Source organism: Penaeus chinensis, chromosome 10 (genome assembly GCF_019202785.1).
Source record: "Penaeus chinensis breed Huanghai No. 1 chromosome 10, ASM1920278v2, whole genome shotgun sequence".
NCBI classification, from domain to species: domain Eukaryota; kingdom Metazoa; phylum Arthropoda; class Malacostraca; order Decapoda; family Penaeidae; genus Penaeus; species Penaeus chinensis.
In genome coordinates, this window is record NC_061828.1 from 17,510,670 (window position 1) to 17,526,508 (window position 15,839).

Below are 15,839 nucleotides of genomic sequence, written 5' to 3' on the forward strand. Positions count from 1 at the left end.
GGGAGAAACAGGTGCCACCCAACGGACGCTAATAAGAAGTGCCAACTTTTGTAGTGGTACAAAACATTTCATTAGCACGATGATACATTTTTTAGGTATGAAGTCCTACCTGGGGAAAAAAAAAAAAAAATGATAGTCGTTTTATCTCTCGCTATAATAGTTAATAACTAACCGCTCATGTATATGCTGCAAGGCTGCCTGAAGGAGAGGTGCGATTTCTGGCGAGGAAGAAGCGGGCGGAGACGAAGGTTCACCATATTGCAGAGGAACTTTCTCCAACCCTCAGACCCCTTCGCTCAAGTTCACATCAACCACTAAAAGCCTTTTACGTCCAGGGTGGAACGATTCGTGTCCTTTCCCTTTCCCTTTCATTTCCTCTTGGGAGACGGAGGTAGAGATTGAGTGAATGACGGCGTAGGTTGAGCGAGTGAATCGGGGATTGGGCTAAATCGTCTTTTATACAGAACTATGGGTGTCTTTTATTGGTCCTTTTGCATAACCGCTTTGGTCCTTATGGTCTCTTGTTACTCTTGCAGGTGTTGTGCGATCCTCAATTTTATGAATTACTTGTTTACTGACATGTTGTGTATATATAATATATAATATATAAATATATATACACATATATAAATATAAATAAATAAATAAATATATTATATATAAATATATATAAATATATATATATTTATATATTGTATATATTGTATATATTCTATATAAATATTTATTATTATTATTTATTATTATTATTATTATTATTATTATTATTATTATTATTATTATTATTTATGGTGATTAGGTAAGTTATGATCCTTGGCGTGTCGGTTTTATATTTAGATGTGTTGATGCTTCGTGTAACTGGCTTCTCAAGACCAGAAACCTTACACATGCATCATGCTTTCATCCTTTTGTGTCTAGAATCCCAAAAGAAATGGTATTCTTCCTCCTCCTTCCCTTAACTTCGTCTAGTCACGCTAACTTATAACATTCAGCATATAGTTTTTCTCTCGGTATGCCATTAAGAGTATTAAAGGGCTTTACGTGAAATTACCTCGTATAGTATCAATTAGCATTCATAAAGAATCGGCTCCAAAGGCTTTTACCGCTATTTTACGATTTTGTATGGAGTATGGAGAAGATTATTGCGTTTTTTCATAGTGATATTCTGTTACAGGTCCCGCCACTTGGGCCAGCCTTTACCCCATTGCTGGTGGCAGTCACCAGTCCCCTATTGACATCAAGGGGTCGAGTTGCCCGTGCGACAGTAGCCTAACTGCCATTCGGGCGATGTATCAAGACATCAGGATCTCGGAGCTCTCCAACAGCGGACATTCATGGAAGGCTCAGGTTGCTGGGGGAAGCTCAAGTGAGTAGAAGAGAAACTGCTTGATTTTGATATGTATTGATTCTTGAAGGTACGACATTTGCTAGCTAATACAATGGAAAGTCTATTTGTGTAACGTGTATTTTCAGTTTACAGTATGATTTATTTTCCAGCGATGAAATTAATTAAACTTTTTTTCTCTACAGGCCTAAAAGGAGGACCTCTGTCGGACGAATACGTATTAGAACAGTTCCATTGCCACTGGGGTAAGACAAACGAAACCGGATCTGAACACACCGTCAATGGTCACTGCTACTCTGGGGAGGTAATGGATGTTAACGTTTTCATGTGCTGAAATATCCACGTAATGTAAACATAGATGCAATTTTTAACATTAAGAAGAATCTGGCATTTATACTGATTTTTTTTTTCTCATCGCAGTTGCATTTGGTGCACTGGAACAAGACCAAGTTTAAGAGTTTTGCTGAAGCTGCAGCTGCTGAGGGTGGTCTTGCTGTACTTGGAATGTTCCTTGTGGTAAGTTCATAAAAAAAATTGTCAGTTTTCAGATATTACATGTACTAGGCCAAATAAGTTGATTTACCTTCAAAAATAGAGAAATGTAAGATAGTTTAGAATTCCAAAGAAAAGAAGAATCAACATAATCACAAGGCACCATGTTAATCCACATTTCAAGTTCGTTGCAAATTATATCCCCTTATTCATCCTGATTTTACAAAAGCTTTTATCATAGGAATCAAATAGTCAGTCCAATTAGGCCATTCTTTGTCTGAAGTGATACTTTGAAGTAATACTGTAATTCCTTTTTTTAATAAAAACCATATACCTCCTCACATGCACAATTACATTTAAAACTCATTAATTTTAGGTTGGCAATGAGCATGCTGAACTGGGTAAGGTTAGCAAGCTACTCCCCTTCATTCAACACAAAGGCCAAGCTATTACATTGACTGATCCAGTTAACCCAGCAGCTTTCCTGCCTGGTAAGTATCGGCAGAGGTAGTTAAAGAAAATGGTCTTTATTTTAATGGAGTTCATTTTTTAACAATTGTTCTCATGGTTGGTATTCTTATTCCCACTGTAAAGTGTCTTATTTCAAGTCAATGCCTAAAATAGCATGTAGGCAGATTTCCAGCACTGACTTGAGATGTGTTATCTCCTAAAGCAGTTCTGGTGTGAAGAAAAGTGTTCAAGGTGTTCTTCCAAGATTGTCAGGTATTATACAAGATTATCCTTACTGAATGGCACTACTACCCTTTTTACTCTGTATCACAGCTTCTGAAGCTTGCTCTACATCCCAAATATAATTATGACATATATGAAGCTCGCCAAATTTCAGGATATGGTTTTATTGATTATGCTCCTGAAAATAGGATTTGGATTCTTTCTTTCTGCCTCCTCCTACTTCTCATTGCTGCATTATATTCAGCAAATACACAGATCAGAAAAAGAGTATGGCTTTCGAGTTATACCACAACCATATGCTTTGTTGTTTGCCTTGATGTGGAGGCGCATAACTGCAACATTACATTGAATACTTCATTGATTTTCCTTTTCTATTCATTACCTTTTAATTAATTCTAAATGATGAATAATGTAGGTCTCCAGTCAGAAATGCTTTTTATTAATTCAGAAGTCTGAAGCAGCAAATTGATATTTATAGAAAAATATACAGTATATAATATATAAATATATATATATAAACTGAATTATAGAAAGATAAATTATAATTGTGGTAGAAGTAAAAGTAATTTTGTGCATAAGCAAATTATAAGTGTTCTTGTTAGAACTATGGTTCCATGGTAGCTATCTTATTAATGTTAAGTTTTGTTGTACAGATTTTACCCAAGCAATGTGACTGATTATTTTAGTATTTTTACTGAGTTAAGAATCTCAAACTGACCAAATATCTTAAATTTCTTCATCACCACCATTGTCCAGATGTGATCATTTTAATTTTCAAAACCTAGTTATAAGAAAGTAAACCAGGTAAAATATATTCTGTATTTCCCTTTTACTCGGCTCTTTCATGATCTGCAGAGGATAAGTTACAGCTATTCATTATTGTTAGTAAAAATCCAAGATTTTAGAAATCCAAAGAATGAATTCCCACACAAACTCTGTTGGCACAATAAGTAAAAAATGCCCACGTGAAAATACACAAGCAAAGAAAAAGAAAAGGTTAATACTTTTTATAGCATTCAACACAGCTTTAATGTCTGACATCACATGGCTACTTCAGCTTTCCCATGAGGAATGACTTTTTTTTGAGGCATTCCTTTAAGCTATGTCTGGTGTATTTCAACAATGCATGCTATCAGAATATCTTTAAAGACATTCAGCAATTCTATTTTATGTGTACCAGGGGCTAATCTGCACCCTAATATAGCCAGCTAACATGCTGAACAATAATGGAGATTAAGTCATTTTTTATGCTTAAAATGTACATTTGGTATTGCTGCTCAGAGCTTTTGTTTCCATCACCATGAATTTGTTATAAATGGTAATCTGAATTCCAGATAAGCTATTACTTATTAAAACTGTTGTAAGCTTAAATGAAATTAGATATTTTGTAGATGTCTGTAATATTCTGACATAATACATAAATCTATGAGTATTCAAGAGGATAGGCCTATTACAGCCAAAATAGATTTGTTTTCATCCTCCCATAATCACTTGTATTTTTGTTTGTTACAGGTTTTACCAGTATTACAATAATACAAAATTATTGTATTGTAATAAGTTATTACTTTCATAGTATATAGATTAGGATTTTTGTAAGCATTTTTTTTTTTTTTTTAAATATAGTTCAGGCATCAGGTATTTTGTAAGCTTGCCAGACTTTATGACATCACTATTTACCCTTACAGGCAGTGGATCTTATTGGACCTATTCTGGCTCCCTCACTACCCCACCTTGCTATGAATCCGTCACTTGGATTGTCTTTGAGGAGCCTATTCAGCTGTCCCAGGAGCAACTGGATGCCTTTAGGTAGGTCATTTTGATGAATGGTAAAAATGTGTGTATATATTTATTTGTGGATTTATAATAAGACTATGTACCCATTTTTCAGTGCACTTCAAGCTTTTTGTTCATATTTCACTTATCCTAAGTGTGCTGGGAGTCTGTGTGTTAACATTCACATGTTTTGTTTATCTTCCAGAGCAATGAAATCCTACCATCCCACTGAGTGTTGCCCAGAGGATGATCTTGGAGGCTGCCTTGTGGAGAACTATAGGCCACCATGTCCTCTCTTTGACAGAGTTGTCCGATCCTACAAGGACAAGATGGAGGAAGAGTAAAACAAAGGCTGCAGAAGAAAAGTTATGGAAGGGGATTTTAAAGTGCTTAGAATTTAACAAGAAAAATAAGTGACACTCTAAACCATATCGAAGATCCCATAAACATCCCCAGTAATTTATGAAGAGTGAGCAGCAGTATCAGTGAAAATTGTTAATACAAAGGAAATAGTTTGAAAACGATTTAAAACATTGGAACATCATAACTTGAAGTAGTCTTACTTTAGTTACACAAACTGAATACAGTAGAAATGTTAGAGATTGGTAACAGTACACTAGACAAGTTAAATGTACAGTGCATTTCCATCTGGAAAAAAGTGCATGGTAGGCAAGTATACTTTTAGGATATGTATGGCTTACAAATGTTTTGTAGATCTATGAATAATGAAGTTGAGGCATTCATTCTGGCCTTTGGCCCCGAGATAGTTGTTTCCACACAGTTAACAGTACATGTTACCTCACATTTGTCTTCCTCATGTGTTAAGCTATGTTCACAAGGCACATGACTTATAGCTGATGGAAAGAAGAGCGATTTGTAGGCTTAAACAATCCAAGGTAAAAATCATTGTTAGGCAGGTGAAACATTAGTTGTGATCATTCATATTGAATAATGATTCAGGGGCCAATTTTTAAGTATTGCCAAGAGGTTTCAGATTGTGATAGTTATGTCATAAATTTTAGTGGCATGCAGGCTTACCTGGAAGGTGATTATTAATTAAAATCATTGTAAATAAGAGTGTTACCTACCTGTGTACTCATTGAATCAGACTTGTAAACACACTTGCAACCATTTTTTGATGCGAATTGGCTGTGCAAAAATGGAGAATATTTGTTAATTTTAGTATTTCTTTTGTAGAAATTTTCCTGCTTTCTGTGTTCGTCCTGTTTTAACACAAGACAACTTTTATTAATTTTCTTCAAGCATGTAGTACAGTATATATATATGTAATCAGTGAAGGAATTCCTGCTATTAATGGATTCTGTAAGCTGTTAAAGCTCAGATTATTTATTTTCATGTATTGATGATTGCATTGTTACACTTGTATATATATATCGATGATCAACATGTGATTGGAACTGCAAAAAATAATAATAAATTTGAAACTGTTAAAATCTTCATGCAACTGTGTGAACGAATATTATTTTTATGAAGCGTTGCTGTTATGTACATAAAAGTTTTTCACACAAATGCTGAATCATCAGTTACAATGTGAGGTGCAGAATACAATCTTGTTAGGCTGTTTGAAATATAACAACCTGGCAAGGCATTTTTTCAGATTGTTGATGAAAAGTGGCAAGTTGTTAACCAGATATATGAACATAAGCTACATGTGATGAGGCAAACTATATAATATTAAAACATAGTATTATAGTCCTGTCTTTTGAAATCCCAATTTCCTATTTTTACCATTTTGTATTCAGTATCACCTAAAAATGGTTCTTAGAAATTGGGGAATGTATGTTTTCTTGTTGCAAATAGGGGTTCCTCAAATTTATTGAAAAAATTATGGAAAGCGAGTAGACACTACTAGCTTTCAGACAAGCTCAATATGAAGATAAATAATGGAAACAAAAATTAGAATTCCATGGTGTCACAGTAAATGCCTAAACTTCAAGCATACTACATAACTGAATAATCCCAATAAGACTGGGTGAGATGTATAGGCAAATATGAGAACACTGTCCATTCACAAAGGAAACCCCCTGTGACCTAATTTGGTATTGTGGGGAGTGGCTGCTCATGTTACCAATTGGAGAACTTTTCATGATCGAGCATACTGGTAAAACCATTCTGCTGTATCTTCACCCAGTGTATAAGGTCCCATCCACACTGGTAAGCTTTGCTCTGTAAACTTTCTCTCTGTGGGCTAAGCCTGTTGTACACACTTGTGCTACTTTAATGTGATGATGGTCTGGCAGTTAGAGCCTGGCAGTGACAAACAGGATTGAGTGGTGAAGATAGGGGGGTACAAAGAAAAATATTGCTCCAACTTCTAGCAACTGATGCTGACACCCCCCCCCCCCCCTCCATCCCTTGCTTGTTGCCGTGGGGTCTTAAGTGGCGGAGACTGAGGCCCAATGTAGTGATCACCCTTACCGTGGACCTTGGCCCTTGCTTTGACTAATTTTGCAGGGTCTTTTCTTCTCCCTCTTTCCCTTTCCTTTATCCTCTTCCATCCACTTATCCAAATCATAAACTCCAATTTACCCTTTTTGCCACAATACTTTACCATGATGCTGTGTAACCTTTGATACCTGGTTATCAAAACTAATGTACCATTCTGGCAATCCACACACATTGCCATATGAACCAAAAAAAACTTGCCAAGTGGTTTCGTCCCCAAGCCCTACCTTCTCACTGTTTTGTATGTGCCACTAATGACCTTACAAACTGATGTGGCATAATTTATTCAATTAGTAAATAATGCCAACACCCCCCCACCCCCCACAATTCCTTGCCTCTTATTGTTGTGTAGGGGTTTAGGACACGGGGACCTCAGTCCAATTTTGGGCCTCAGTCTTGGACCTCTGCCCTCGCCTCAACTGATTTTGCATGTTTTTTTTTTTTTTTCTTCTACTTTCCTTTTCCTTCTCCTCCTCTTCTGTCCACTTATCCTAATTGTTAAATTTTTTTTACCCTTTTCAGCTCGATACTTTACCATAGGGCTATATGACCTCTGATACATTCATTTGTCTTAACCATTAACCATTGTCCACTTATCCTAATTGTTAAATTTTTTTACCCTTTTCAGCTCGATACTTTACCATAGGGCTATATGACCTCTGATACATTCATTTGTCTTAACCCCATTAACCATTGTCCACTTATCCTAATTGTTAAATTTTTTTACCCTTTTCAGCTCGATACTTTACCATAGGGCTATATGACCTCTGATACATTCATTTGTCTTAACCATTAACCATTGTCCACTTATCCTAATTGTTAAATTTTTTTACCCTTTTCAGCTCGATACTTTACCATAGGGCTATATGACCTCTGATACATTCATTTGTCTTAACCATTAACCATTGTCCACTTATCCTAATTGTTAAATTTTTTTACCCTTTTCAGCTCGATACTTTACCATAGGGCTATATGACCTCTGATACATTCATTTGTCTTAACCATTAACCATTGTCCACTTATCCTAACTGTTAACTCGTTTTTGCCATTTTTACCACAATACTTAATCACAATGCTCCCTACTCCCTTAACTCCTTCCTCTTCTAACAACTTTTACCTTATACTATGACCTTTGTTGTCATATGGCACTTACTTCCTTTGGAGTTTTGCCCCCAAGGCTCATGCTATTGCTGTATTTTGAATATGGTGCAATATGGGAGCTACATAAAATTTTCAGCAAATAAAATTGGTCCTCAGCCCTATCTTGACCAATTTTGCAGGGTTCTTTCTTCGCCCTCTTTCCTTTTCCTTCTCATCTTCGTACCCTTCTGTCCACTTATCCAAATCATTAACTCTATGGATTTTTGCCACAATACTGTACTATAATGCTATGTAAAGTATGATGCTTGGTACATTTGTTTGTTTTGACCATTGGCCATTCTGGAAATCCACAAACCTTACTTTGTGAACCAAAAACTTCTTACCTGGGGACTTTGCCCCCAAGCCCCACCCTATCACTATATTTTGAATACACCGCTAATGACCCAAGATGTTGATGCAGCAGAAAATTTTAAACAAATAAATAAATAAAAGCCACATCCACACAATTTGTAATCAGTTGGTCAAAAGATGGAGAGGGGAGCAAAAGAATAAGCAGTTCATTAAGTTCACTATATAACATCACCCCTTAATCCCTTACTCTTTGTTGTTGTGGGGGTGCTTAGAAGATGGGGACTGAGGCCCAGTGTAGAGGATGACCCCTACCTTGATCCTCAGCCCTCACCTCAACTAATTTTGCATGGCCTTTTATTCTCCTCTTCTTCATCCCCTTGTTCTGTCCACTTATCCTAATCGTTAAACTTGTTTTTGCCATTTTTGCCACATAATGCTTCCTACTCCCTTAGCTCCTTCCCCTTTTAACAACCTTTACCTTATACTATACCCCATCAGCACAGCATTTTCCCCATTTTTTGTTCATTTTCCCCGACGGCATTGGGTTAAATATAATTTTACCATTATTATAAATCTAATTTCCCAAAAGACCTACCTTTCAGACAATTACATAAGGCACATCAAATTAACTTTATCTCCTACAGTAAATATGAGAACAGGTGAAAAAGAAACTACTTAATCTGTATAGTCCTTTATATCAGCAGATCAATACAGATCTCTAAATATTAATATGAACATAGTGGTCCTTGCTGCAACTGTTATTGATGGCTATTTTGATTAATACTTATAATACATTCAAAGTGTTGATATCAAATCTAGTTTCTCTTGTGATTCTCTGATATTGCTGAACTCCCATATGAGCTTATTATAAAATAACTTGAAGCTTTGGAGGCCAAAAGGGAAAAAGTATGGCACATGAGATACATTTATTATTTATACACTTCTGCCAATGAAGTGATTTCATATATCTTTCTTAAATCTACCAGCATTTTCTTGTTTAATATGCATTATCATTACTAAAATATTTTGTATCTTCATTACAATAATATAAAAGATGTTTTGCTATGCAAGTATAAAATTAAATATACTTCTTGATCATTGCCAATCTTATTGATCTAGTAATATATAAATAAAGCTAAAATACACATTTGTTAAAAACATCCCAAGCAAAAAACTGGAAGAACTTTGAAGAGTTTGACCTTTAACGGCCTGTAACATATCACATCATTCAATTTTCTTCAGACAAAGCAAAGTTGGTAAAATGTCTTCTCTTTTTATTTTTTCTTCCAACTTCTATATCTACCATAATGCTCTTCTGGGTGCATCAATAGTTACTGTGTTACTTTCTCATAGAGTATCATGTAGATGTGAGCTTTCTTCACTTCTTCCAAACTTGCTTCCCTCACTAAGAGATCTGATGCGTAGAACCATCTGCAGAGATGAAGACCAACCAATTATTGAGACAACATGGTGAGTGAGTGGGAGAAGTATGCATGTGTGTATGAGCAAAGCTCATTATGACAAATGTTGTACATGTAGATAAAGCTAAACAGCTACCAGACTAGAAGTGAATAAAAGTGATCCATGAAGGATTATGTAAGCAGAACAGAAAATTAATGGAAGCTGTATAAATTGTAACAGTGTCAAATACAAAGTTGAAAATCAGATCAGACAGTTTCACACTATCAAAGATCATGGCAAAATTAATTGCATGCGGTATAAAATTCTGACTAAGATTTAATTGAAGTAACTCAAATCACATGTCCTACACTGTGCAGTTATTAACCTAGTGGATCCAGGTGATGGCGACACCTTGTCATGAAAAGAAATTGGCCAAGGAAAAGGAAAAAAGGAAAAGGAAGCGGAAATTTAGAACATGAAGCTATTGCTGAGTGGCAGATGATGGGGACATTTGGAGGGGAATTGACTCAGTGGGCCTTCAAGAAGGGGCTTATTTGCAAGGATTTCCATCAGTCCACAAAAGTAGACCATTCATGAGCCAAACCTACAAGAAGGTCATCTCCAAGTAGGATACTATTATTCCTGTCTGCCATTATTGGCAGTGCAGGGTGTAATATTAAAAACTAAAAACAAAAAAAATACTTATTGTTACTGTTATTAAACAGTGTGTAAACCACCTGGAGAGATAGTATAGAGTTTGCTCAATAAAAACAATCTACTACCATCCTCATACTGCATAACAAATGGCAAATATATAGTTTGAAAAATGGCAAAAATGCAAAAAACACATCTGCAGAGACAGAAAAAGGAGGCAAGGAGTCTCGATATTGTGCATGAGAGTTAGTGTGGGCCAGGCATACAAGCCACACATCTGGGAAGTACCTAGATCTAAAAGGTTAATTTTTTTCATATATTTTTCTATGTGAATGCATAGGCAAAAATGCATCCTCAAGTGGAAGGCTATCTAAATCAGGTATATAATATATGCACATTGAGAATAAGAACAATAATAATAATCAATAATCATAAGAAAATAACAATAACTGGGTATCAACCTGTTCCTCGTGCGTGAACCTATCGCTCCTCGACGGTATGTCACAAAATGTCCACAGAAGACATCTCCAACATGGACAATAACCGCTTTCAGTCTATACAGCTGTTCACACCGCACTCTTGACACATGAACAAATGAGCTGAGGGAAGAGAAGACTTGTAAGATTGTTGATAAGCCCATATTACTAGTTACACAAAACTGAAAACAACTTTACCTGGCCTCAAGGAATCAAGGGACATATATAGTTCTACAATATGAATACGTACCTATCTAAATTTTATGTAATTTGCATTCAGACTGTTAATCCTGATATCTTAAAATTATCAATGGGTCTAGAAATGCTATCAAATAATTTCATAGAATTTTCACAATAGTAATTTATATCTACTTTAACCCCTTGCCGACGGATACGACGGGTAGACACGTGCTTTGCCCACTGTTAGTACTTGTTTGATTGTTTATACACATAGATGGCTATACTTGTACGAAGTCACCAATGAGCCAGTTAGGAGTACTGCCCGTCTCGCCCGTTCACCCTTTTCTTTGATTTACGAAATATTTTACATGATCTTATTTTGCTGTTACTAATATTAAAAAACATTATAATAATTATAATGTTTATAATAAAAATAACACCATCGATATCCATAGCACTAGTAAAAAACACGTTTTTCCCGCCAATTCAAATCACGTATGGTCACAAGCTCTACTAATTGACTCCTTTGTGGCTAAGCACTAGCAGAGCCATCTATGAGCAGACATTTCACAAAAAATATAGAAAATGGGCACAGCATTTTCCCCATTTTTTGTTCATTTTCCCCGACAGCATTGGGTTAAGAATAAGTAACAAACAAAACTTATGAAAAGGGGGGGGGGGGGTTGTTTGTGTGTGTGTGTGTGTGTGTGTGTGTGTGTGTGTGTGTGTGTGTGTGTGTGTGTGTGTGTGTGTGTGTGTGTGTGTGTGTGTGTGTGTAACAAAAGTTATGAATTATTAGTACTTATCATTGCAAACAGAAAACTTTATTAAAAAAAATATATATATATATATATTATATATATATATATATATATATATATATATATATATATATATATATCTCTAAACCAACCTGGGTTCTAGTTGACTGGAGGTTGCGTGTTTACTCAAGATGGAAAGAGACTGGTGATCAAAATTATTTGCAGACCAATCTGACGATAGGTTTGATCCACCATTTCTTTCAGAAGTGGAATGGCTGTGATGAGAGCTATCCTGCAAACTGTCCTGCTGTACCTGTTATGTGAAAAGAATAATGCATGCTAGTCCATTTCTTGGTATTTACTAACCACAGTAAGTATATCTCTGACCTTATCTTGAAGTTCTATAGGTTTTATGATATTTTATTTTTTATATATTTTTTTTTTTTTTTTTTATCTACAGACAAGATGCTTTTAGCCTTTTTTGTTTCATGAAGGAATCCTTTGGATAAAATATAAGAAAGAGCATAAATAATAATACTATAGACTATAGACAACAGATATTTATGTAGATATATTGATACTGATATACACAATATATTATTTTGTCTGACTGACTGAAGGGTAATAATAAAGGCAATAATAATATTATCAACAGCAATATAGCAATAAAAATTGATTATATATAAAATCATCTACACCAGTATACTTTTTAAATCATACATATAAAGAAGACAAGACAAGATGAAACGTAGTACTTATTACAAATAATTTCCAAGGATACCAATCATTAGTTACAGTTTTCCTTGAAAAGGATGAAATTAGCAAAGAACTTCACAGGTTCAGTTATGACTATTGCTACTCAGCCAAGATCACAATACTTTTTACCTGTGCTGTAATAGAGGTAGTGTAGGTGTACGGATCCATGGTCAGGAACTCTGGAAAAATGACGTGGTCCCGTCTTTTAATGGCGGTTCCATTTTCTAACCATATTGTGCGTTTTACGTGAAAGCACAAACAGTCTGGGAGCTGAAATTGTACAAAGAGATGTATGAATAGTACATATACATGTGTATATACATACATACATACATACATATGAGACAGTTTACAAGCCTTATCAATAATTCACAGAATAAGAGTCCCTTTGAGAATATGTTGCTTTTAGCATCACAAAATGCAGCCGACAAGGTTTTTATTTTCACATGCTGACTTCTTTATTTGCCTACAAAGTATCCTAAACAAAGTAACATTCTCTCTGAACAAGTTAATAAGAATATAGGATTTTTTTTTTCTGTTGAACATACACTAAAATGGACTATATATACACACATCTATATATCTATATGTAATTCTCTTTTCTGAGGAGCATATCTCCTATTGATATATATTGTATATTTCATATATGGCATTGATGACTTTACATTTATCAGATAATACTTATCAGCTGAGGTTAGGTAGGACTGCTAATTGCCTTCTTGGTGACTAAGCACATGTTGATCCATCTATGTGTAAATGAAATTCACCAAACAAAACTATGGTGGACGGTGCAGTTACTGGCACCCAATGTGTTTAAAGAGTCTATGAATATGTAAAATGCAAGTTACTAATAGTAGCCCTTTCCATCTTTTTATCTATTACGCTGAATTTTCCACCAACTACATATAGTTGGTCTGACATGAATATCACAAGTAACAATTTAACTACATAAACACTTGAGAAAAGTTAAACACCTTGGTTAATTTGTCTGCATTTGTTTTATCAAATGTCTGAGGGATACTGTTTTCATAGAGACTGTTAAATCAATTTAGTGCCTTTGAGCTTTTATTGTGGTTGTCTTCAAAATTAGTTTCAACTAGAAATAATTCTGGATAAGAGTGAAAACAAGTCTGCATAAAAACAATTACACACAGGTTGCTATACCCCTTGCATATCCACACATTATAGTTATACAGAAAACAATTAACATGTAAATACTGTATATCCTGTTGGGTAGATTTTGGAACGGGGGATTCTATATGATGGATAAATTTGTATTGGTACAAAAGTCCTGGACTAGGTTACAGGTTTTAGGTTAACATTTTGGGAAAATTAAATATGTGTTAATCATATATAGCTACCTTAGGGAGGGAGGGAGGGAGAGGAGGAAAGAAATGGATGCAAACAAATAAACACACACACACACACACACACACACACACACACACACACACACACACACACACACACACACACACACACACACACACACACACACACTTAATATCACAATAAGCATTACCCACTCAGTGTTGCCTTGCCCTTAATATCGTGACAAAAATACTTTGTGTGTGTCTTCACCAACGTGGAAATTAGATTAGTAGAAATATGCTGAAATAGCATTTCAGAAGTGAAAACAAAGGGGCTGATAATGACAGTGCTTCTGATGTGTGTATTGATGAGAACATCTTAGGAGGTACAGTGTAGAATTGAGTAGTCATAGTAATCATCATGGTAACATAACTCATATATGTGGTGACATTACTCATTTAAGTGAGACTGAAGATGAAAGCTACCATCCCACATACTGCAAACAATTTGATAATGTAAGTGATTATTCCACACACTGTACTGAAATAAAGATGCACGCTGATTATTACAAGAACAATGACTAATCTACATACTGTAGTGAACTGGAAACACCAGTTTGCGAATAATCAATGCATGGTAGTGAAAGTGACATGCAGGGTGATGATACTTACTTATTTACTTATATTAATATATTACAGATACCAGGAATGCCTATGAAAAGAAGAGAAAAAAAAAGAAAAAGAACTGGTGGGACTTAGTAAATATATTTCACAGGGAAGTACCTGCACCTGCCCTCACTAAAAATAAATAAATAAATAAATAAATAAATAAATAAAAATAAATAAATAAAATAATTAATCAATTAATTGACTTGTCTGACCTTCCTTTCCATTCACAGAGAGAAGAGAGCCTTATCCCCTACATACAGGATAAGGCATTTTCAAGAAGTACCAGGCCTAGCTTTGAAACCCAGTCTGAATACATCATGGATTTACACCTCAATTAGGTATACTTCACTGTTTTAGATTTAATTTCAGGATAAGGATAGTGATAAATATCAGAAAGGAATTATATTTGTATATAAAGAATAAAGCATATAAAGCATACTTAGACATAACTTCCTTAACTATTCCCCTTATAATGGAACCCTGAAAATCGGTAAACAGTCCTTTCTAATACTATCTCTTATATGCCTTATCATTTGCCCCCCCCCCCCCCCAATAAAAAGAAAGAAAAGAAAAAAAATCAACCAGCCCTATTCTATAAACAAGCATAATTGTCATCATTTTTGTTTTATCGAGCCTCTTACCAGTATGAATCAAAACTATATTCCCTTTATAGTTTTTGCCACAGATCAAAAAGTTTAGTTTCAACATAATTCAGTGATCCACTCAACAAGACATCTAATTTATCCACATTCTCAACACCTTTCACAAAGCTGTTATCTATTGCATAAATACATATCAATCATTGTACTTACCTTTCCTATAGTAAGTTGCTTTGTAAATGATGTCTTGATTGTACAGCCAGCTTTCTTGGTGCAGTTGTCACAGGTAACATCTGTAACTTTTTCTTGGGTAATATAACAGTCTAAAAGTTCCTGTAAGGTCACTTCACCCCAAGGTACAGATGGCAGTGAAAGAGATATAGACTCAAAGCTTGACCACTGAGCAGGATTCTAAGGGAGAAGAAAGAAAGAAAATCTAATCACACCTTACTCTACAATCTATATACAGAAATAACTACTCATCTTCAGATCAAAAATAATTAATCAAGCCATGAAAAGAGTGTTCCACTATTTTATCATATTTTGATATGAACATGAGATTTTTCAATCCATACCTTATGACCACATAATATACACTGGAGCTGGCTAGCTAAATATCCTCTGAATGGGCTATCCTGCTGATCTGGGCGGGTTTTCCAGTACCTTTCGACTGAAGCCTTTTCCAAATCTTCTCTTCGGGGGATAGTCGGAGGAGCCACAGATCCTCTGTCTGGCTCATCACTATTTCTTCTGTCACTAGGTTTATTACTCTCATATGAATGGTTGGCACAGTCTTCCATCTGAGAACTCTG

The 15,839-nt window shown here is 35.2% G+C and overlaps 2 protein-coding genes across 4 annotated transcripts in view; one reads left to right on the forward strand and one right to left on the reverse strand.

Moving 5' to 3' along the window:
• LOC125029661 (carbonic anhydrase 1-like) overlaps window positions 1–6,016 on the forward strand; it is a 29,349-nt gene extending 23,333 nt beyond the window's left edge. Inside the window, exons 2-7 of the mRNA XM_047619679.1 lie at window positions 1,175–1,366; window positions 1,531–1,649; window positions 1,766–1,861; window positions 2,214–2,328; window positions 4,216–4,336; window positions 4,509–6,016. Coding sequence (XP_047475635.1) covers window positions 1,175–1,366; window positions 1,531–1,649; window positions 1,766–1,861; window positions 2,214–2,328; window positions 4,216–4,336; window positions 4,509–4,647 — 782 coding nt within the window. The 3' untranslated portion in view covers window positions 4,648–6,016. The remainder of the gene's footprint in view (window positions 1–1,174; window positions 1,367–1,530; window positions 1,650–1,765; window positions 1,862–2,213; window positions 2,329–4,215; window positions 4,337–4,508) is intronic.
• Window positions 6,017–8,900: 2,884 nt separating this feature from the next.
• The window catches only part of LOC125029659 (ubiquitin carboxyl-terminal hydrolase 30-like), a 16,674-nt gene continuing 9,735 nt past the window's right edge, over window positions 8,901–15,839 (reverse strand). For all 3 annotated transcript variants that reach the window (XM_047619677.1, XM_047619676.1, XM_047619678.1), the window contains 6 exons: window positions 15,603–15,839; window positions 15,241–15,438; window positions 12,579–12,719; window positions 11,846–12,006; window positions 10,738–10,875; window positions 8,901–9,652 (listed from right to left, as the gene is read on the reverse strand). The exon at window positions 15,603–15,839 is cut by the window's right edge and continues 650 nt beyond it. In XM_047619677.1, coding sequence (XP_047475633.1) covers window positions 9,553–9,652; window positions 10,738–10,875; window positions 11,846–12,006; window positions 12,579–12,719; window positions 15,241–15,438; window positions 15,603–15,839 — 975 coding nt within the window. In that variant the 3' untranslated portion in view covers window positions 8,901–9,552. The remainder of the gene's footprint in view (window positions 9,653–10,737; window positions 10,876–11,845; window positions 12,007–12,578; window positions 12,720–15,240; window positions 15,439–15,602) is intronic.